At 32.9% G+C, this 24,238-nt stretch overlaps 3 protein-coding genes and 1 long non-coding RNA gene across 5 annotated transcripts; 2 read left to right on the forward strand and 2 right to left on the reverse strand.

The window, feature by feature from the left end:
* Window positions 1–1,503: 1,503 nt before the first annotated feature.
* On the reverse strand, window positions 1,504–9,263 carry LOC117133754. Of its 2 annotated transcripts, none has more exons than XM_033290717.1 (2): window positions 5,362–9,263; window positions 1,504–5,157 (listed from the first exon to the last, which is right to left on the reverse strand). In XM_033290717.1, the coding sequence occupies exon 1, from the start codon at window positions 8,091–8,093 to the stop codon at window positions 6,372–6,374; it is 1,722 nt and encodes a 573-aa protein (XP_033146608.1). In that variant the 5' UTR covers window positions 8,094–9,263; the 3' UTR covers window positions 1,504–5,157; window positions 5,362–6,371. The 2 variants fall into 2 exon arrangements, with proteins under 2 accessions (XP_033146608.1, XP_033146609.1); XM_033290718.1 differs by having other exon boundaries at window positions 1,504–2,695; window positions 2,786–9,263.
* Window positions 9,264–11,429: 2,166 nt separating this feature from the next.
* LOC103863679 lies at window positions 11,430–12,973 on the forward strand. Its single transcript, XM_009141432.2, has 2 exons — window positions 11,430–11,901; window positions 11,949–12,973. The coding sequence occupies exons 1-2, from the start codon at window positions 11,430–11,432 to the stop codon at window positions 12,971–12,973; spliced, it is 1,497 nt and encodes a 498-aa protein (XP_009139680.2).
* Window positions 12,974–16,527: 3,554 nt separating this feature from the next.
* Window positions 16,528–18,062, forward strand: LOC103863594 (high mobility group B protein 10). Its single transcript, XM_009141341.3, has 4 exons — window positions 16,528–17,000; window positions 17,113–17,157; window positions 17,230–17,549; window positions 17,637–18,062. Exons 1-4 carry the CDS (start codon window positions 16,862–16,864, stop codon window positions 17,805–17,807), a joined length of 675 nt encoding a protein of 224 aa, XP_009139589.1. The 5' UTR covers window positions 16,528–16,861; the 3' UTR covers window positions 17,808–18,062.
* LOC117133768 lies at window positions 17,843–23,595 on the reverse strand. Its single transcript, XR_004457783.1, has 2 exons — window positions 22,280–23,595; window positions 17,843–22,243 (listed from the first exon to the last, which is right to left on the reverse strand). It is a non-coding gene; the product is annotated as an uncharacterized LOC117133768 (long non-coding RNA).
* Between the last annotated feature and the right edge of the window lie 643 nt (window positions 23,596–24,238).

The raw sequence follows: 24,238 nt of genomic DNA on the forward strand, positions 1-24,238 counted from the left end.
AGTTTGTTTTTTTCTACTAACAAAAATGAAAAAAAAGAATCTCACGGTTTTTCTACGGTCATCGAACTCCAGAAAATCACAAGAAATTATGTAATACCACATCCAATTCTCAATATATAATTAAAACATAGATTACTTAATAAAATAAAATCATCTTAAACTTTTTAACAAAAAAAAAAGAAAATCATATTTTGAAAAATAACAAGGAATATTTATTTTAAAAAATCATAACTAATTTTCAGATAACATAATTTATTTAGTTTTCAAATACAATAACATGTACCCAATTTGTATATTTTTAAATAATAAAAATTTAATTAAATATTTACTTTAACTATTTAAATTGTTTGTTAATTTTCATTCCGCCCGTAGGGCGGGCCGGCCCTAGTATATATATTTATATATATATATATATATATATATATATATCGGCTAGCGGCTTTCACAGTTATGCTTCTCTTGTCTAACGTTTCATAGCACCATATCCTCATAGATCCATTAACTTGTCATCCATGTATTAACTATTAAGTAATGGTTCGACCCAATTATCTCCTTCGGGTTTACAGTAATAGTTTTTTTATGGACATAATCTACCAAGTATATATATTCGTTTAACAAACTTATTAACATACTCTAAATAAAAAGTTATAATTTGTGGTCTATTTCAACTTTTTGATAAAATTTTGAGAAATTTAGATCTAGTTTAGTTGCATTGGTGTTTTTCACTTCCAAATCAGCTCTAACATATATATATATATATATATATATATATATATATATATATATATATATGATGACTTTTTCCTAATACCGGGAAGATTTGGGCTGAAATCCATAATCATTCAGTCCGAAACCACAATATATAATAGATAAATTACTTAAAATGACTCTAATTAATCCTAAAATAACTAGATTAACTCATATAATTTTGAAATTACTAGACTAATTTTTGAAACATACAAATTGACTATTTTGTCATTACTAATAATTAAACCCTAATTAAAAAAGAAACACACACTACAAGAAAACATAAGATTAACGACGGAGGTATTCTTTGTGAGTTCGTCGTAAAAGAGGCTTTACGAGGAATTAGCGAGGAAACACGTTTCATCGTAACACATATTTCCTCCCCAATTCGTCGTAACTTAGCGAGGAAAACATTTCGTCGTAAAGACGAAGTACATCATTTCGTCGTAAAAACCACGTAATTATTCGACGTAAGAATGTCAATATGTTTCCTCGTAAATACCTCGAAAAGAGTTCCTCGTAAACTATATGTATTTATCTCAAAAGTATTTTCTCGTAAAGTACACGTAAATAACTCAAAAGTATTTCCTCGTAAAATACTCGTTTAGCCTTCCTCGTCATTTCCTCGTAAACTTTCCACGTAAATAAGTCGTAAATTAGCTACGAATTTACTTCGTTTTTTTATTTTACAGAATTTAAAAGTATAATGAAAAAAATTAAAATTATTTAATTTATTAATAAAACTAAAAAAATTAAAAAAAAATCAATAGGAAAATATTTTATATATAAATAAGTTTTGAATTTATATAATACAACAACCGAAAAAAAGAACTAAGAGTCGTTCATCGCCCGGTAGAATTCATCACTCCTCCTCTCTACATCTGCTTCGGCATGTGTGTCGGATGATGACTCGCCTGGAATGGGATTTTGTCGTCGCATGTTCCTCAACAAGGACTCCCATTCTGGATTTGTGGCCGCTATGACGCTCTCGGAACATCGTTGACAGAACTAATCCCCAACGTATGTCCCTTTTTCTTAGGGACAACCTTAAAAACAAAAAATAAATATTGTTAGTAAAAATTTAAAGTTAAATTATGTGAATAATAAAAAAAATTAAAATTTTTAAAAATTTACCTCCTCGTAAATCCTATCCACTTCAAGTGTGGATAAGGTGACGGGTAATCCGTCGGTGGACTGCTGGGTCAGCTGGGTCTGGCGGTCATCAACCTGAGAAACCAAGTCGTTGAAGATTTTCTCGGACTTGCCATCTAGAAATTGGCCCACCTTGTTCTTGTGGGTCCTCTCGTAAAGTTGCAAAAGAGACGGGAATAGTCCCGTCTCTTTGGCCTAAAAAAATTAAGAAAGTTAGAATATATATATATATATATATATATATATTAAAAAATTAATTAAATATTTCCAAACGGACACCAGCGTGGAGTTTTTGGCCCGTAGAGTGAAGCATCGGTCCGTGGCCGTGCTCATCTACCGTGTTACGGGAGGCAGAGCAAGACTGGGCGATTCTAATGGCGTTAGGATCCCGCCAATAACGGATGAGGCCATCCCACACATCCGTGGTGAGCTCAGCGGGTTTGCCACGCTCATACCCCTTCACGATCCAGTCACTCTTCCAGTTAGAGACCGTGTCCAACAAGCAAACTTTCGCCTTCGCGTAAAACGCTTTCTTGACCCTCTCATCGACCCCCATGGACCAATAATATTTTTGCTGTAAAAAAAATTAAATTAATAATTAGTTTAAAAATATATATATATAAATCATGAAAAAATTAAAGTATATATAATTAATTAATAGTAACTTACAGCGTAAATTTTGAACCACGTCTTTCTGACGTAGATCGGCGTCTTTTTCCAGTTCAGATGTGCCATTGAGAAGTAACCTTTAATCGTGTCGGTTACGTCCGATGCAAGATATCCGTCAACGCCAAACCTGAAAAAAAAAACAAATTTAAAGTATAAATTATTTATTAATATTATAAAAGAATTTTAAAAGAATTAAAAAATAATTAATGTAACATACCACAAAGTTCTGTCCGGTCGGTCGGGGTCTATGATTGGTAAACCTTCTCTGCTTGGCTGACCGAGAAGGTCCTCGACAGTGTACTGCAAGTAAGGAGCACTCGGAGGCACCATCAAATCGGGATGAATATCGGCGGGCATCGGAGGAGCCATCGGAGGAGGCATCATTGGAGGAACCATCGGAGGAGGCACATGAGGAATCGATGGTGCACTAGAAGAAGGCGACCGAGAGACTCTGAGAAGACTGAGTTTCGGGGACAGTCGCCGGACCCGAAGAACCGGGAGCTGAAGAAGAACCGGGAGCTGAAGAAGACGGGTCTAAACGACTACCAGGCTCACCGAACATCTCTCTGTAATGGGGAGTAAGTCTGTTCTTTTGAACCGTCTGGACAAAAAAAATTTTATTTTTAAAATTAACATCAACAGTAATTAACAAATTCTATAAATAACAAATTCTATAAATCTAGCTAAATTCCCTACATTAACCACCTAATCAACACTAATTAACATAAAATCAGTAAACCTATCTAAATTCCCTACACTAACCACCTAATCTATCCTAAACTAATCAAACTAGAGAGGAAATAGAGAGAGTACGTACCATTGTTACGAAAAAGAGAGGAAGTGGAGACGAAATGGAAGTGAGAAGCTCGCGTGTATATATAAGAAATTAGTAATCGTCGTAATTTCCTCGTAAAGTTAGGAGGAACTAGCGAGGCCCGTGTTTTTCTTTACGAGGAATTAGCGAGGCCCGCGTTTTGTTTCCACGTAATGTCCTTGTTGATTAACGAGGAATTACAGAGGCCCGTGTTTTTATTCTAAGAGGAATTAGCGAGGCCCGCGTTTTCCTATTACGAGGTCTTTACGACGATTTCTGCTTACGTGAAATTAACGAGGCCAAAAAAAAAGAAATTAACGAGGCCCGCGTTCTTTATTTTTTAATTTCGTCGTTAATTTCTCATTATTTTACGAGGAAATAGCAAGGATTATGTTTAAATTCCTAAAATCCGAAACCCCAAATCCCATCTTCTGTAACTTCTACTTCACATATTCCAAACCCTAAACCCCATCTTCCTTATCTTCTACTTCATATATTCCAAACCCCAAGCCCATCTTCCCTTTAACGAGGAACTTGCGAGGCCCGTGTTTGGTTTCCTCGTAACGTCCTCGTTCATTTACGAGAAATTAGCGAGGCCCGCTTTTTTGTTTACAAGGAATGAGACGAAGCTAATTGGTCGTAAAACCTTTCTAAATTTCCTATAAATACTCACCAGTTTGCTTCTCAAATCAAAGATAAACTCACTAATTTGCTTCTCAAATCGGAGATAATTACTCACCAGTTTGCTTCTCAAATTAGAAAGATTTGAAAAAAAAGAAGGAGAAGAAAATACTGGAACACATGTGGGCGTAGACAAGGGTAGACTTACGTAGGTTTCGCTATAGACTTACGTAGGTCTCGCTAGACTTACGTAGGTCTCGCTTTGTTTCTTTCCACCTGTGTTTCCAGTATCTTTCTTCTCTTCTTTTTTCAAATATTACAACGGCAGTCCCTAATTGGTCGTTAATTTACGAGGAATTAGCGAGGCCGCTTGTTTTTATTCTACGAGGAAATAGCAAGGCCTGCGTTTTCCGGTTACGAGGTGTTTACGATGATTTCTGCTTACGTGGAATTAACGAGTCCCGCGTTCTTTATTTTTTAATTTCGTCGTTATTTCCTCGTTATTTTACGAGGAAATTACGAGGATTATGTTTAAATCTCTAAAATCCAAAACCCCTAACCCCATCTTCCTTATCTTCTACTTCATATATTCCAAACTCCAAACCCATCTTCCCTTTAACCTCAATCTATTCTTTCCATTCCAAACCCCAAATTTTAAAACCACAATTCCTTAACTTATAATCTCAATTAATCTCTTATTTCTAATACAAACTCCCATTACCTTACACAAAATCAAATTATATAAATAGTTTTTCATGATTAAATCTATCAAATCACATGCATTAAGTCTGAAAATCTATCTTATTAAAAACAAATACATCAATCGGATACATCGACATTCTCGTCATCACTAGAAACATCATCATTTTCATTAAACTCGTCTTCAACAGCTTCGTCTGTGGCATCGTCGGTAAGATCACTCATGATTATGCGGATCAATGAGAAGGATGTTATCAATTTCTTGTTCAGGTTCTTCGACTTCATTTATATGTTCTTCTTGCAATGGTGGTTCTTCTCCATTGATGATTCGTCCTCGAGGTGTAACTTTGATCACGGCTGACCAATTTATTCATGATTCTCTCATCCAGGGGTATGGAAGGAAGCTAACTTGGTCTGCTTGTGAATCTAAGATGAAAGGCTCGAATTTGTTGTACCTGCAAAAATAAAGAAAACATAGAAATTAATTCATTTTGCAAGTGTTGATCTTTCCTTTTGTCTATGTCACTTGTGGATATACCTAGGAATGTTTCTTCGACTTGAGAAACAAATAGGCTGTAAAATCACATTTTATATTAATTAATCTTTGGTAATTATATAATTTATACTTATATGTGTTTAGAAGTGTCCATATATGTTACCTTTCAAAATAACGCATCAATGGATCTTCGCAATTGAGTAGAATATAGGTGTGTGCACTATGAGCGTCTTCTTCACTCGATCACCAAACCTTTTTTGATTTCCTACCGAGTCGTCCAATCTGGCTAAAGATGTCTGGAACACCAGCAACTGCATATGTTGGCGCGGCACCACCATCATCATATCTTCTTGGAGCTCTTTTCCGGGTACGTACTTTTGACGCAAAGTAGTACGATGTGAAGTTAGAAGTTTCTTCTATCAAACTTCCAGCAATTATAGAATCTTTAATTTTTGCGAGGTTCTTTGCTTTTCACTTCAAATATTTCATGGCTCGCTCATACTGATACATATATCCATAATGTACAGGTCCACAAAGCAATGCCTCATTTGGGAGGTGGACAGCTAGATGCTCCATGAGGTCAAAAAATCCCAGAGGAAATATCTTCTCCAAGTTGCACAATAAGATGGGAATGTTCTCCTGAAGCTGTTCCACTACTTCTTCTTTAAGAGTGTGTGTGCTCAGATCTCTGAAAAATGCTCCAATGCCTTGTATATTCCAAAAACAATTACACACATTATTAATCATATATTATTGCAAACTAAACCATTATAAAATTACTGCGTTATAATATTCTACCTGCAAGTGCTTCATGTACAATTGTTGGAAGTAGCTCCGCAAATGCAAAGGGAAGTAGTTGTTGTATAAAGACATGACAATCATGACTCTTCATCCCGGAGAAATTTTGAGCCTTTTCAACACATCTAGAGAGATTCGAAACATACCCATCGGAGAATTTCACTTCTGATGCCACCCAGTTGAACAACACCGACTTTTTTTCTAAAGACAATCTGAATATCGAAACGGGAACTTGTCCATTGCTTTTTATATGTAACTCACTTCTTGAGCAAATATCCGGCAAGTCCAACCTCGATTTTATGTTGTCTTTTGTCTTCCTTGGGACATCCAATATTGTATTCATGATGTTCTCAAAGAAATTCTTCTCTATATGCATCACATTGAGGTTGTGGCGCAGAAGAAGATCCTTTCAATATGACAACTCCCAAAATATACTCTTTTCATGCCAGTTGTGATGAACACCGTAAGAATCATGCATATTACGAGGAACATGCAACCACCACAACAAACTGTTTCGTTAGCTCCGTAGTAGTCGATTTTCGCTTCAATTTGTTCTCCAGTTAGATATGGAGGAGGAGTGTCTCTCACAACCCTTTTGTGCCTAAACAATTTCTTGTTTCTTCGGTACGGATGGCCAATGGGAAGAAATCGACGGTGACAATCGAACCAACTTGTCTTCCTACCATTCTTCAGTTGAAACGCATATGTCGTTCCATTACAATATGGACAAGCTAATCTCCAATGTGTAGTCCATCCAGACAACATCCCATAGGCAGGAAAGTCACTTGTGGTCCACAAAAGTAGCATCGTAAAATTCGTCTTCGTTGAGCAGTCATACGTCATCACCCCTGTTGACCACAAATCCGTCAACTCTTTTATCAGTGGTTGTAGGAAAACATCCAGAGACCTTTTTGGATGGTTCAGACCAGGTATTAATATGGTCAAGAATAGCAACTCCCGTTGCATGCACATCTCCGGTGGAAGGTTATATGGCATAAGAAAGACTGGCCACAATAAATATTGTCTCCCTGACATTCTGAATGGACTAAATCCATATGTGCATAATCTGAGATACACATTTCGGGTATTGCTAGTGATATCTAGATGTACTTTGTTAAAATGTTTCCAGGCTCTTGCATCTGATGGATGAGTTATCTCACCATCCGTCTGAGTATACTCGGCATGCCATCTCATCTTTCCAGCAGTCTGCTCTGATTGGTACAATCTTTTCAATCTGTCTGTAATTGGTAGGTACCACATCCTTTGGTACGGTACCCTATTATGTTCCCGTCCTTGCGGCTTGAATCGTGGCTTCTTGCAGAATCGACATTCTTCTAACTTTTTATCATCTCCCCAGTTGATCATGCAGTTGTAGATGCAAACATCTATCATTTTCGAAGGCAACCCAAGACTATAAACGAGTTTCTGAGTCTCATAATAAGAATCAGCAGACATATTGTCTTCCGGTAAATACTCTTTAAACAAGTCTGCCCATTCATTCATGCAATTTTCAGGCAGATTATGATCAGTTTTAATATTCATTATTCTAGCAGCCAACGACAATTTAGAGAGACCTTCTCTACAACCACTGTAAAATGGTTGATTCGCCGCATTTAACATTTCATAAAACTTTTTTGCATCTATATTAGGTTCTTCATCTTCATCATGAGTTACGAATGCATCAGCTACCATATCATGAACCCTATCATAATCTACCATCTGCTCCTCCTGATGGTAACTAAGTTCATTATGCAAATGATGATCAACCGGTTCTTCCTGAAAATTGTTATTACTACTACTAGCTTCATTCTGATCATAATTATAATATTCTCCATGTTGAAACCAGATATAGTAATTTGGCGTGAAACCTCTATATATTAAATGCTTCAAAACATTTTCACGATTTGCTAATTTCGAATTATTGCATTCTCGACAAAGACATAACATCTTACCACTTTCTTGGGCGAGCGGTGTGGAATCTGCTCGATGCATAAATGTCTCCAGCCCCGCAAGGTATTCTTTCGTCACTCTCCTGTTAGCATCTCTATGCATATATATCCACCTCCGCAACTCAAAAATATTCCCGAAGCCCGACATTTTTTTTCTTTCACGTTTTTTTTATTGTTGGTGTGTTTAAAATGATGTTCACACGTCCATATTTATAGGAAATTTTCGAATTTGGTAGTTGTGATTTTTCTAGGAATTTACGACGAAATTTAGTTAGGTGGCCGAAAAAACGTGTTACAACTACAAAGTTGGTGGATTCAAAATTTCATCGCTAAGTAGAGTTAAAATATTTCCTCGTAAAGTACACGCTATATTTACGAAGAGTTTACGAGGAAAGCGTATTTCCTCGTAAAAGCCATGTGACATTATTTTGACTTTACGAGGAAATGATTTCGTCGTTATTTTACGAGGAAATAACGCTGATTTTATATTTCCTCGTAAGTTCTTCGTAAAGTCGACGTAAATTTACAAGGGTTAGTTTTCCTTGTTAAGTTTCCTCGCTAAATTTGTGTTTTCTTGTAGTAACATCTAATCTATTAATTTAGGGTCCTATTTTTTATCTACTGTTTAAAAGTCATTGTAAGACCATTTGTTTAACATGTTTTATGTTATATTTTATATTAATCATTTAATATACAACATTTAAACAGAAAATCAGACAGAATATTTTTTTAATTATTAATATGTTATATATTAAATGTATTAGCACTTTAAAATATAAAAAAATCGTGCCCATTTACCTATATTTTAGGAATTATCAATATGATGTGTTAAAAAAAGGGTTAAAATTAGAAATAATGCGAAAGATGTTAAAATGGTGGGTTAACTATTTTAACTTTCATATGTAATATTTATATAACCTTTCATTAAACTTATAAAATTATTTCTAATTTAAAATGTAATTATAATGAAACTAAAAACAAGTGTGAATGCAAAATTAAAAACGTTAAAAAATTCAGTATATATTATATTATATTTAAAATAAAAGCTTTTGCAATATCTAATTTATTAAATTAAATTCTTATGACTTTTTTATGTGTGATCTTTTATTTGGACCATGTCTTAGAAAATTTATTAAATTACACATAATTTAATTACAATATCATTAATATCTTAATCTTTTATTTGAAATACAAATAAGCAACTTTCCTTATAAAATTCAAACAAAATATTTAAAAACACTATTTGCAATTTATTTTTGTAATTAATTCGTTTAAATTCTGATTATTATTAAAATGTAATTAAATATAAAATTAATTCAGTTTTGATTTAAAAATTAAAATTAAAATCACATCAAATAATTTAATTATATTTTACTGATAACTGAAATTTAAATTAATTAATTTTGGGAATAAAAATTTAAAATTTTTTGTAAGAATTTTTTCAAAATATTCATTTGTATTTGAAATAAAAAATTAAAAATTAAAATATATCTAATCTATTTAATTAAAGTTATATTTTGGATTTCATATGTTATATTTTAATTTTGAACTATCAAACACGGGTTCATCTAATCAATTTAAATTTTATTATATAAAATATTTATAAAAAAATCTCTAACGATTTAAAGCTGGATAGAATAGAAAATTAAGATTACAATTAGTAGTTTAGGATGACTCATTTAGAGTTAGATTTGATATCGACTTATGGTTGATACTCCATATGCAAAGACTAATATTCGATTTTTAGATTCCAGGGGCGACGTCCGATCCTTCTTAAAGATAAAAAATACGAACTCAAAAAATCTGTAAAGCAAAATAATTGTTTAAAATGAAACTTAGCCGCGCAAAATAAATATTTAAAATGAAACGTTACCGCGCATGGCGCGGGTTCTATTCTAGTTTTAATATTAAAAAAAAGTGGAACACTTTATCTTTGACGGGTTTCTCCACCCGGGCTAGGGAACGCGCTTCTTGTCGTCTCGTCACCTCCATGTTGAAATTTTTTTGAACCCTAATTCCCAATTTCATATAACCTAAACACGGGTTTGTGGTTTCCTTGATTGTACTTTGTGTTTACAGTCTCTTTGTTTGCCTCTTATGTTTGGTTTTGGGCGCGGGAAGAACCCCCTTTGTTTGGTTTTGGCTCCGACAAGAGAGCTTGCGCGTCAGGTTGAGAAGGAGTTCAGGGAATTTGCTCCAAGCTTGGATACTATATGTCTTTACGGAGGTACACCGATGGGACAGCAAGTGCGGGAGCTCAACTATGGTGTTGATGTTGCTGTTGAGACTCCATGTCGTATCATTGATCTGATGAAAAGGGGAGTTTGTGGTTCTTGATGAAGCGGATCAGATGCTTCAGGTTGGATTTGTGTAGGATGCGGAAGTTATATTGGGAAGTTGCCTGAGAAACGTTAGAGCATGATGTTTTCTGCTATAATGCCGAGTTGGATTAGATCGCTAACCAAAAAGTACCTGAATAATTCTTTGACGATTGATCTCGTGAGTAATCTCACACCTTCTTGTGAATATATTATTTCTTACTGTGATTTTTCTTGCTATTTATCAGTCATGTTTATGTATTGCAAGGATTTATAGTACATTTTTTTCCTTTTCAGGCTCATGGTAAAGGAGGAAAATTCATTGTTGTTCAGGTGGTTATGGTGGTAGTGGTAGATATGGTGGTGATCGTTTAGGAGGATCAGACAACCATTATTCTGGCGGTTCAGACCGTTCTTCCAGTTACAGGGGCTTTGGTTCAGGAGGTTCGTTCATCAGGTTTTGCAGGATTTGGTTCAGGCCGTTCACAGTCAAGTGGAAAGAGCAGCTTTGGTGGTTTTGGATTGAAAGATCCTAACAGATCTTACTGAGAAGTCTTGTGTGAGTTATGATCTGAGCCGGCAATAATGGAGGGCTTGGTGACTTGAGACTTTGAGTAGAGTTTAGTTATAAGCTATATATAAATATGTAGCTCCCTGCCAAATAAATAAACATGTTTTATTTTGAAGTTGTTGTCATCACTAATTTATTTTTTACACTGGTAGAAGAATTGTTCCTTTCTATTTGTATTTGGCCACTTCAATAACTTAGAACGATTCTTTCGTCCACCAGAGAGACAAGAGTATGAACCAAATCAACTCTTGGGAATAGACTAAATCTGGTTATGTTCTCAACTTATCTCAATGGTGAGCCAGAAGAACGGTATGAACCATTAAGGTTGTCAATTCTCACATCTACAAGTCGGGAAGATCATACGTCCCAGTGATTAAACCACCATGAAAAAGACAACTTGATAAGGAAGAAAAATGGATGAAAGAACTGATGGCAGTTACCGGTCTTTGCCATGTCTTGCTTTAAACTTCCTAAGGGTCTTTGTGAGAAGCTCACTAGCGTGATGATTGAATTTTGGTGGGGTGGGAGTGCTGAGAAAAGAAAGATCGCTTGGGTGGCTTGGAAAAAGCTTTGTAAATGAAAGGAACTTGGAGGAATGGGGTTCCGTGATATTGCTTTGTTCAATCAGGCCTTGCTGTGTAAGCAAGCTTGGAGGATATGGGCTAAACCTCACTCCCTACTAGCCCGTGTCATGAAGAGCAGGTACTTTCCAAATGGAACGTTCCTAGAGTGTGGCATAGGTACGCGATCCTCGTATGCTTGGAGAAGCATCATGCATGGAAGGGAACTACTAGTGCAAGGTCTGATGAAGAAAATTGGGGATGGCCAGAGTACACATGTTTGGTATGATAATTGGATCTTGTTAGACGTTCCTCGGCCTCCACGATACAGAACTGATGAGGTTGATTTATCTCTCACAGTCTCTGCACTTATTGATAGAAGATATGGTACTTGGAACGTACAACGAGTCAGGCACCTCTTTGTTGAAGAAGACGCAAACTACATCTTGGGCCTGAAAATTGATATGAACCGAGCTGATGCAGTGGTGTGGGGGCTGGAGCGTAATGGTATGTACAGCACTAAGAGTGGATATAAGCTACTTGAAACTATACAGGAGGTTACTACCCACCCTCAGACGATGCCACCGATGGAGATCTATGGAAAGTGAAAACCTTGCCTAAGCTACGACACTTTCTGTGGAAGGCGCTTGCAGGGGCATTAGCTGTGGCTGATCGTTTTCGGACTCGAGGTCTCCAGATTGATCCTATCTGTAAAGTTTGTCAGTCAGCACCTGAGACAATATGCCATGTCCTATTTAACTGCCCTACCGCTCAGGAGGTCTGGCGTTTGTCTGGCTTTCCTCTGCCTCCGACGGGCGTCTCTCCTAACTCGGTACTGTTAAACTTACAGTATCTACTGCAGTGTAGTACAAAGCAATCGATCCCTCAACATCTTCGTCTTCTGTTTCCCTGGGTCTTATGGCATATCTGGAAGGGGAGGAACGAACTCATCTTTGCTAATACTCGTCTTGGTGCAGCAACAGTTATGGACAAGGCTCGGAATGATTATAATGCTTGGGCAGAGGTTAATATCTTAAATTCATCTCAAGAGTCTGATGACATGGCTGCTGGGAATGCGATCATGAAATGGGAGAAACCATCCCTAAGCTTTGTCAAATGTAACATCGATACATCGTGGGTCAGTGCGACTGAGAACACTGGAGCTTCTTGGCTCCTTCGTAATAGTTCAGGGGAGCCTCTGTTGCATAGCCGACGATCTTTCTCTGCCATTTCTACTAAGCTTGAGGCAGAGCTCTTAAGCTTTTCTTGGGCTATAGATTGTCTCTCAGACTTACGTTTTGGTAAAGTTGTCTTTGAATCATCATCTTACCTTGCGGGCGAAGCGATCCTCAGACCTGAAATGTTCCTTGGTTTTCAAGACCTGTTGGCTCATATCCGTGATAAACTGAGTGGTTTTAGACTGTGGAACATCTCATATGCACAACTCCAAGGCAATAGATGCGCCCACGAAATAGCTCTCAGTGTCACTAGGGATCAGCAGTATCAATCATACATAGCTCGTGGGGGACCATTTTGGCTACGATCGCTGATCAAAGAGGATGCAAAAGAAGACACATGAAGTCTCTTAGAGGGTAAGACCTTATCCTTGACTGGTCTGGTCTCCTTCCTCACCCTCCCCTCTGTCTGTGGTTTCACGATTCTACTTCTGTTGCTTGTTTCTGGGTCCTATTGGTCCCCTTGATTTATTTTCTTGTGTTCTGTTGCTGTTTTCAAACTTGTTTGGACTGAGCTCTATCTCGTCCCCTCCCTTATTTGAATGAAAGTTACTAAGAGTTTAAAAAAAAACATTAATTAAACCAGTTCCAAATTGAACATTAAATTAAGTTTGGTTTACATATACTCATATTTCGTCAATAAATCTGCAACAACATAAATTAAAAAGTCTTGCCACCACATAAGCAAAAAATCTACCAACAATTTTAAGTCAGATATATAACTTTGCCGTAAGAAAATAAGTCAAACTTAAGAAAATAAACCGACCACAAAAATCTACCATTTATAACAAGTCTGCCACCTCATTCCACAGATATATTCTTAAAAATCTGTTTTCTATTTAAATCGGACAATTAACTCTGCCGTGGAAACAAATCTGACATTTTTTTAAAAAAAGTCTGTCATTACTTTAACGGTAGATTTGTTTTTCTACATAGATTTTGTAAACAGATTTATTTTTTTGAAAAAAAAATAAATCTGTCGTGGATCAAATGTTAAGGGTACTTTGGTACGTAATGTTTTTTTTTGTTATAACTATGGGCAAGAGCAATTTCGACCAAAAAAATATTCTAATAATTTTCAAAAAAGTTGTGTCATTCTAGTAATAACACAACTAATTTGTATAATTTTAGTAAAATTCCCTATATAATATTGGTTTTACCTCAAGCGTCACTCGATCATGTAACTTCTGAACTTGTCATATGGTGTTTGTTCATTTGAGCTAACGCCACTCAATGTGATAATTTTTATTTTATTTTAATCAATATATATATATATATATGTACATGGCTAATTTTGTTCAAATACAAAACTTATTCACATGTTAATACCGAAACAAATCTATCAACTGATTATATTTAAAATTTTGCCAAAAATGACTAAAATGTATTCAACATCTCTATTACTAATTCTTTACAGATTAAAATTTATTTATTTATATATGCGACTATTTGTCACATATCTCAAATCTTTAACAAAAAAATTAAATATTTTGATTTAAACTAGTTGCATTATTTCACTTAAAATGAAATCAGCTTTACTAAGAAAATTCAATATATGTATATATAAAGAATATTCTTATTCAGATACAATATTAATCACTTGACTAAATTTTTGATATCAACAAAATTTATAATTATATTTTGAAATATTGCCAAAAAAATCATTAACATATATTAGATATCTATATTACTATATATGGTTTAAATTTATTTATTTACTTTTTTATATGTTGACTATTAACTTAGTTCAACCTTTTAACACAATTTTGAAAAAATTAGAGTTAAATTAGTTGTGTTATTTTTATTTCAAAAGAAATGATTTTTAATTATCTTAAAAATAAATTAAATTCTAAATTAATTAAACCAGTTCAAAATTGAACATTAAATTAAGTTTGGTTTACATATACTCATATTTTCGTCAATAAATCTGCAACAACATAAATTAAAAAGTCTTGCCACCACATAAGCAAAAAATCTACCAATAATTTTAAGTCGGATATATAACTTTACCGTAAGAAAATATGTCAAACTTAAAAAAATAAACCGACCACAAAAATCTACTATTTATAACAAGTCTGCCACCTCATTCCACAGACATATTCTTAAAAATCTATTTTCTATTTAAATCGGACAATTAACTCTGCCGTGGAAACAAATCTGACATTTTTTTAAAAAAAAAGTATGTCATTACTTTAACGGTAGATTTGTTTTTCTACATAGATTTTATAAACAGATTTATTTTTTTGAATAGATTTATTTTTCTACTTAGATTTTATAAACAGATTTATTTTTTTGAAAAAAAAAAAATCTACCGTCGATCAAATGTTAAGGGTACTTTGGTAATATTTTTTTTGTTATAACTATGGGCAAGAGAAATTTCGACCAAAAAAAGTATTCTAATAATTTTCAAAAACGTTGTGTCATTCTAGTAATAACACAGCTAATTTATATAATTTTAGTAAAATTCCCTATATAATATTGGTTTTACCTCAAGCGTCACTCGATCATGTAACTTCTGAACTTGTCATATGGTGTTTGTTCATTTGAGCTAACGCCACTCAATGTGATAATTTTTATTTTATTTTTATCAATATATATATATATATATGTACATGGCTAATTTTGTTCAAATACAAAACTTATTCACATGTTAATACTGAAACAAATCTATCAACTGATTATAATTAAAATTTTGCCAAAAAATGACTAAAATGTATTCAACATCTCTATTACTAATTCTTTACAGATTAAAATTTATTTATTTATATATGCGACTATTTGTCACATATCTCAAATCTTTAACAAAAAAAATTAAATATTTTTATTTAAACTAGTTGCATTATTTCACTTAAAATGAAATCAGCTTTACTAAGAAAATTCAATATATGTACATATAAAGAATATTCTTATTCAAATACAATATTAATCACTTGACTAAATTTTTGATATCGACAAAATTTATAATTATATTTTGAAATATTGCCAAAAAATCATTAACATATATTAGATATCTATATTACTATATGTAGGTTTAATTTATTTATTTATATGTTGACTATTAACTTAGTTCAACCTTTTAACACAATTTTGAAAAATTTAGAGTTAAATTAGTTGCGTTATTTTTATTTCAAAAGAAATGATCTTTAGTAAAAAAAATTACTGTATATGATAAATCTTTTGGTCAAATACAAAAATAAATCATTTGACTAATTTTTCGATACCGACAAAAATGATAATTATTATTTAAAAATTACCAAAACCATTAAAATGTATTCAATATCTCACTTAATATTCATAGATTTTAATTTATTTATTTATTGGTACGAAGACTAAATAAAATAGAAATAAAGTCATTCTTTGGTGGAGATAAACCAAAAAAGTGTATATATACTAGTCTCTGATATCAAATTTTAAGAAAACATTGCATTGCTTTCCCTTAAATTAAACACCAAACATGCAACCTTTTAACAAAATTTTGAAAAATTTAGAGTTAAATTAGTTGCGTCATTTTTATTTCAAAAGAAATGATCTTTAGTAAGAAAAATTACTGTATATGATAAATCTTTTGGTCAAATACAAAAATAAATCATTTGACTAATTTTTCGATACCGACAAAAAATGATAATTATTATTTAAAAATTACCAAAACCATTAAAATGTATTCAATATCTCACTTATTATTCATAGATTTTAATTTATTTATTTATTGGTACGAAGACTAAATAAAATAGAAATGAAGTCATTCTTTGGTGGAGATAAACCAAAAAAGTGTATATATACTAGTCTCTGATATCAAATTTTAAGAAAACATTGCATTGCTTTCCCTTAAATTAAACACCAAACATGCAACCTTTTAACACAATTTTGAAAAATTTAGAGTTAAATTAGTTGCGTTATTTTTATTTCAAAAGAAATGATCTTTAGTAAGAAAAATTACTGTATATGATAAATCTTTTGGTCAAATACAAAAATAAATCATTTGACTAATTTTTCGATACCGACAAAAAATGATAATTATTATTTAAAAATTACCAAAACCATTAAAATGTATTCAATATCTCACTTATTATTCATAGATTTTAATTTATTTATTTATTGGTACGAAGACTAAATAAAATAGAAATGAAGTCATTCTTTGGTGGAGATAAACCAAAAAAGTGTATATATACTAGTCTCTGATATCAAATTTTAAGAAAACATTGCATTGCTTTCCCTTAAATTAAACACCAAACATGCAAGTTCAAACACTAGAAAAAAAAATTTCCAACCTTCTTGTCACCAATAAAAAAATCATGTCGACCGATGAGACTTTAACTGATTCGCAATTTCAGCTGGTTCCCGCTAATGGCTCTTCTTCAAACAACATTAGAGGTTTGATAATAATAACTATTATAATAATCATTTTATTTTATAATAATCATATTTTTGTCTAACTCTGAGAATAACAACATAAATATGTTCTCCCTTTTTTCTGTTTTTACAGAAGAAGATGTGAAGCGCCTTGTCGAGAACGGTGTACATGACAAAGGTACTCAAGTTTAGATGCAAGCTGTCTAATTAATTGTATTAGTCTTGAGATTTTACATTATGAAACTTTCAGGCATACAACTTGGCTCCAAGATTGAAGGGATCATCGATGGGAAGTTTGATAAGGGCTATCTTGTGACCATAAATATGGGACCACAGGAGCTCACAGGAGTGCTTTACCACTCTGCTCCTTCCGAAACTCCTCGAAGACGCAAGAAGAAAGCAAAACTGTGTCATGTGTATTCTTTGCGCCCTAAGTTCCCCAGAAGCGGCTATAACTTCTTCTTCTCCGAGGAGTACAAGAGGCTTAAGGCTGCGAACGCTGAGCAGGAACATTACCTCGCCAAGGAGATCGGGAACAATTGGAGGAACCTCTCTCCATCTGATAGAGAGGTAACGAAGTAAAAATCTCTCTTAAAACATAAGGAATGAGATTTGTTTTAATGGGGTTTTGTTTTCTTGAATGATTTATGAAAATAGGTTTATCAAGAAAAGGGGGCTGAGGATATAGAGAGGTACAAGAGAGAGATGGCTGTATACAAATCCTTCGTTGATTCCCTTGCTGCGGGAAGTGTTGCTGCGACTGATAATGCTGTGGCTAAGGCTGAAGCTGCGGATGAAGCTGAGGATGAGGCCGAGGCGGGTCTCTAGTTTGTCTTATCTGCTTGCAACTTTCTTATTTTTCAGCATTTTATAATTTAATAATAAGTTGTAGAGTTGGCCAGAGATTTACATGCGTGTAATATTTGCCAACTTTTACATAAGTTGTTGTCTTTCCTTTGTTCTTGTTTTCTCTGTTTTGCAACTTCTGTCTCTCTCTCTCTCTCTCTCTCTCTCTCTCTCTCTCTGTTTTTCGGTTTCCCTTTGAGAACTTTTAATTTAATGTTATTTTACTTTCTTAGTTTTTTTTTGCTATTTTTCTTATATTTTTCAATTAGCATCAATTTAATTTATTAAGACATGATCTTAGCCATGAATAATGCATCCTGAATCAAAATGGATACAATAATGAAACGCATAACAAAAACTGAATATGAATGAATATGAATATTATAAAGTTTCTGAAATCAGTGGATTACAGATTTTAGTGTGTTTTTTTTTTACATTCAAATAAAATGTTTAAAGGCTTCTAAACCCACATCTGTTGTTCGAATTCTAGACTATGTAATTTTTTGAAGATTATATGATGCAAAATTTATCGAAGGTTCCAAAGTACTGTAGGCAGAGCCGTTCGTTGTGGTCGCCTGCTGCAGAGAGAGCATGCCCATCAAAGATGTCGTACATGCAGAACCATCTGTTGATCAAAGTGCTTAGGAGAAATTTTTACCGTGAAATCCTTATCCGTGTAATTGTTCATCAATATCGCATATGTTGGAGATAGTTGATCATCATATGTAATAGAGTTGGATATTATATGATGATGGTATTGTGTTATCCAATGTTTAAAAAAAAAAGAGATTTTAATGTTTTCATGAATATATCTAACACCATATCCAACTCATTCCTTTTTTAGAGTTTTCTATGATAGAATAAGAGTGTTATATTTTCTTCCATTTATATAGAATAAGAATGTTATATTTTCTTCCATTTATAGAAAAAAAAATCTATTTTTCTTTTATATTTAGAAATAAATCTAACATTCCTCTAGAAATAGAAGGAAATATAACATTGAATACATTGAAACAAAATCTTCTCTGTTTTGTCCTATCTTAGAGATGAGTTGGAAATGCTGTAAGCATTTAAATATATTAGCTTATAATTTCTATTAACATCAATTTAATTTATTAAGGCATGGTGTTAGCCATAAAATAATACATCCTGCATAAAAATGGGTACAATAGGAGTGATTTGTTACGATGTAATCGTAGAATTTTTACTATGTAAATTTTTTTGACGTAGTTGTTCATGTATCTAATGTAGCTACATAAACTAAATGGAATATATATATATGCCTATAACAATATTTATCTTTAATTACAATTTTGAACTAATTAATAATAAGAATTGAATTATATTATTAAATAAAATATAATAACATATTTATTTTTAATATTTGGTGTGATAAATGGTGTTACACCAAACTAGGTGTTACTATTCACACTACATCAAATTTGGTGGGATGTTGTTAATTTGGTACTTTGGTGTCTTGTTGGACAGTAATATGAAAGTTTGGAAGAGTAACATCATTAGATATTAGATTGATCTCAACATTTACAAAATCATTTGAATTTTTTTCTTAGGAATAAGAAGATTACAAGAAAATTTAGAAAAAGTAGATACAATCCAAGCAGAGCCGGCTTAACATTTTTATGGGCCTTAGGGCAAATTTTCTTTTTTACCCTCTAAGATTTATATTAAAATAATGTTTAAAATATTTTTTTAATTTAGTCAATAATATTTTGTATATTTTGTGATGAAATAAAACTATATGCATATCAAATATTTTTGGGCCTTTTTCAATTTTATTTATTATATTTATAATTTTTTTATATAAGAATATAGACTTTTTAAAAAAATTGAGCCCCTTCGCTATTAATATACGAGAGACACGGGCTTAGGCCCGGGATGGTCGCACCGCTTGTCCCCCCTCCTCAGTCGTCCCTGAATCCAAGATTCAGTTGAATCGTAATGACAAAGATGAAGTTTGGTTATAATAACTAATAGGACTGTGGTCCTGCATTTTCAGCAATTTGGCAGCTTATGCATTTGCATATTTGGAAGCTCTAAGTATAAACGAGGTTTCCTTGGGTATTCTGTTTTGGTCTTTGTTGTTTGTTATGATATGAGTGTTAAATTTGTTGCAACTGGGATGAACCAGTTCAACTACTTCCATGAATGGGGTTTTATGCAGTGTAATGACCATATGAATCTACTGTTTGAACAAAAAAAACTGTTTTTTTAAATGCAAAGAAAACTCCTCGCGGGACAAGCTTCTTGGCCGCTTCCAATATGTAAACCGTCAGTTTTTTGTATTCAGAAATCTTTCCTTAACTCTCTAATCTTGATCTTACCGATGAACTACCGGATTCGATGGGCAATCTAAACATACTAACAATGTTATAACTTGGCAATAACGAGTTGAGTGGAATTTCTTATTACAAAATTTGAGTGAGCCGACCGATATCAGCCTAATCATAACTCATAACCAGTTCAAAGGTATGATCCCATCTAACATTAGTAGCCTCTCCAAACTATAGTATTCTTATCTACATCCAGAACTCTACAACTTAATAGTCTCAAATGGAAATTCTTTATCATTGATATGTTCCACCATCTCTCTACGTAAAATGGAAATTCATATCATTGATATGTTCCACCATCTCTCTTTATGATCCCTTCATTGTCCTATCTTAACCTAAGAAGTAACAGCTTCATGGTCTTCTTGTGATTGGGTATATTCTTCATCATCTGAATTTTGGATACTGTACATAGGAGATAACAATTTCGACTGGATAGTCCCATGATATAAATTGCAACTAGTCCGTCGGGCTCCAGTATCTTGACCACTCCGGCGGTTTATTCACAACCAGATATCAAGAAACTTCCCAAGTATTTGTTGCCCCAGTCCGCAGATTCAATGACATGTTTCCATTATGGTTAAGATTGCTGCCCCAGTCCGCAGATTCTTGTCATTCGTTCTAACAAGTTCTATGTGTCAATATTTTCTCCTATAGATTCTTTGAGTTTTAACATACTGCAAAACATTTGACATTCATAAAACTGTTTCATTGGAGTCTTGCCAGCAAATTACTTTGTTGATTGGAGTGCAATATCATCGAGTTTGGAGGACTTCTAATCTCAGGATACTTACTATCATAGATTGGTATGACGAACAAAAGAGTGAATGTGGAGCTGGTTGGGACAAAACTATTGATGTCTCTGGAAACAAAATGCAAGGATATATTCCTTAAATCTCTCGGTTTTCTCAAGGAATTTTTTTTGCTCAACATGTCAAACAACGTTTTTACATGTCACATTCTGCAATCAGTGTCAAACTAGACTAATCTCCAAAAATTGGATCACTCTCAAAACTGATTGTCTGGAAAAATCCCGCTAAAGCTTAGAAAACTTATGTTTCCAGCACGGATGAACTTCTCTTACAACATACATGAAGGTTCAATACCACAAGGCACTCAGATTCAAAGCCAATATAGCTCTTCTTTCACAAATATGTCAAATAATCTCGATTGTGCTGTGTGCCTCTCCAAGAAACACAAGGTAGATGAGGAGAAGTAGAAGAAGCAACAAAGCAAGATCAAGAAGACGAAGAAAAAATAATCAAGCATTGGGTTGAACTGTAGCTACAATAGCCTATGTACATGGTGTATTGTGTGGATTAGAAATCGGCCATATTTTTATTTCATATAGACATGTCTGATTCATGGAGATCTTTCATTATTATCTTTAGACCATTTCTAATGTATTTTGTTATTTTTCTATGAAATAAATAAATTCTATAATAGAAATGAAATTAATTCTAATATATTTTTAAAATAGCTATTTTCAAATATATAATCAAACATTCCTCTCTAAAAATCAATCTTTATTATAGAATAAAAAATAGAAATGGATCGGAATAATTTTGAGTCTAAGAAGAGTGTATTGAACCGTGGATTTTAAATGTTTGCATGGATTTAAGAAGATTTAGAGATTTAAAGTGGTTCAGAGTAAATCTCGTTGATATAGGTGGGATTTATAAATACAAAAAAAGAACTGGTGATTTTAATTGAGATCTCCTCTCAAATTTCAGAGTACTTTTATATCTATCAGTGGTATTTTGATTTTTTTACTTAAAAACGTGAAGAGTTGTTTTGTTGGTTTGGTAATTTCTTTGGTTGGGGATTTGATCTTGTCGATCAGAGCTTCTGTGCTTAATTTATCTGTTACTTTCTTTTGTTCTGTAAGTTTGGTTCTAAATTCAATATTAATGACAACCCTTTCTACAAAAAAAGGTACATCTTCGCGTTTTGGTTTTGGAATGATAGATCATTCGAAAAGACCTTTTTATGCTCTTAAAGCAAGTAAACGTAACTCTAGCTCTCCTCTGTTTTCTGTGGAAGGAAAGAATCAAAGCACTTATCTATTACCTTTTTTTTTTTTGGGCAACAACACTTATCTATTACCTTAGTTTTCATATTTGGAGCAAATAGTCTTAAGATGTACAAAAAAAAGTAGTCTCACAGAAGAATACTTTCTAAAGCTTTTGAGCGTTGATTCAGTCATTACATATCCCTGCAACAACAAAAAACAGTGATTCCATACATAAACACTTTCAGCTAATTAGAAAAAACTTCTAACAATAAACACATAGACCTGAATCAAATTGACATTAGCAAGCGTCCCCAGGAAACCTTCAGTTAACTTCATGCTTTAAGCTTTTAAACACTTCCCCACCACAAATTTTTTTAGCCTTCTTTGTTAATTCCATCAACATAAAACTGACAATAAATGAGTGATCTTAAATCTTATGTACGTTTTAACAACATCAAAAGCATCATATCTCCTCACAACAACAATTGTTGATCCAAGAATTCCTTTTATAAAGAGTGATAATCGTAGATATGGCATAGTGGTATTCGTATTGCAAAACTTAATTCAAATTTCACAAAAGCTCCATTATATACGGAAATGGGCAGTACAAACGAGACGACGCCACCTTGTCGGAAACCCAAATCGACATCAGTCCTGACTGTCGTGCTTGTGAGAGAAAAGTGCAGAGAGACATTGTCGACATTTCTAAATTAGGTGTACGAAGAGGAATTTACTCCAAGGAGAGACGTTGGTGGGCTCGTATCATTCAGGGATGTTTGGTTGTAATTTTCTCAAGCTAATCTTACATATTAAAACAGAAGTCACAATTTTGATTCATGTGTGATTTTTTTTAAAATGGACCATCATTAGAAATCAATCATCATTTATTTATAACTAATAACATAGCTTAATATAACACAACTAATATAACTATAACCCCTACAAAACCGGAATGGTAAACATGACCAATTTTTAATCCTTATTAAATGTAAAATCAATTTATAGATAGCCAGGATGTAAACCATTATCAAACCAGTCCGTGGACCAATACACTATCCTATTGTTATTATTCTGAACATGCAATTTTAATCAAATTTCGACTAACCCCTTAGACTAACGACAACACTATACCAAATGAGTTTAATTAATCACCATATGTATATTGCGTTTATAAAACAAATTTTATACACAAAATCTGAATTACAAACTAACTAATTGCACCGTAATATTTTACAGGCACAATATATTAGTGTTAAAAATTTGATGTTTTTAACAGTTTCCCAAAATTTTTTTATCTATTACCAATTTGATTTAGTTTTTAACAGTAGGTCCAATTTAATTTAAATTTTATAATTTAGAAATAAAAAAATATGTAAAATAATACTGTTACATAATTATGTTTTCAAAACAAAATATGTTACAAGAATACAAAATTTGAATTTTTATAATAATAATATCATAAATCACATAAACACAGGTATAATAGAGTTAGATAATACATAATACTAAACTATATTAATTTATTGATAAATTTTGTTGTATAAACTAAAATAATTTAGTATATAAAATAAAATCCGCACGGTTGTGCGGGTCGAGGTATAGTTTTTAATATTAATATTGGATCTTTCCAAATAACAGCTATAGAGGTGTGATTTCTATAACGATGGTTTTGCCTTAAAAATGAAGAAAATCTTGCATCGAATCCTCTTCATAGATTTCTCTTTTCAGATTTGTATTTCTTTGAATAACAGGAGATTTGATTTGGTTTTTATAAAGTACTAATTGAATAACAGCAGATTGCAAGTCATTTCTAATGACTTTACTTAAGTGTCATATTCAATAATACATGATTTGAGATTTTTTTTTTAAATCATTAGTTGAATAACATGAGATTTTGAAATAAAACTAAAACACTTTAAAATTCATAATTCAATACACCCCCTAAATGTTTTTTATTTTTATTTTTTACGTCGAAATGTCATTCTATTACTCAAACTTGAGGTGGTCTGCGTAATCAAACCGAAATAGAGCAACCAATAAAATGTAACTCT

This window comes from Brassica rapa, chromosome A04 (genome assembly GCF_000309985.2).
Source record: "Brassica rapa cultivar Chiifu-401-42 chromosome A04, CAAS_Brap_v3.01, whole genome shotgun sequence".
In the NCBI taxonomy this organism is placed as follows: domain Eukaryota; kingdom Viridiplantae; phylum Streptophyta; class Magnoliopsida; order Brassicales; family Brassicaceae; genus Brassica; species Brassica rapa.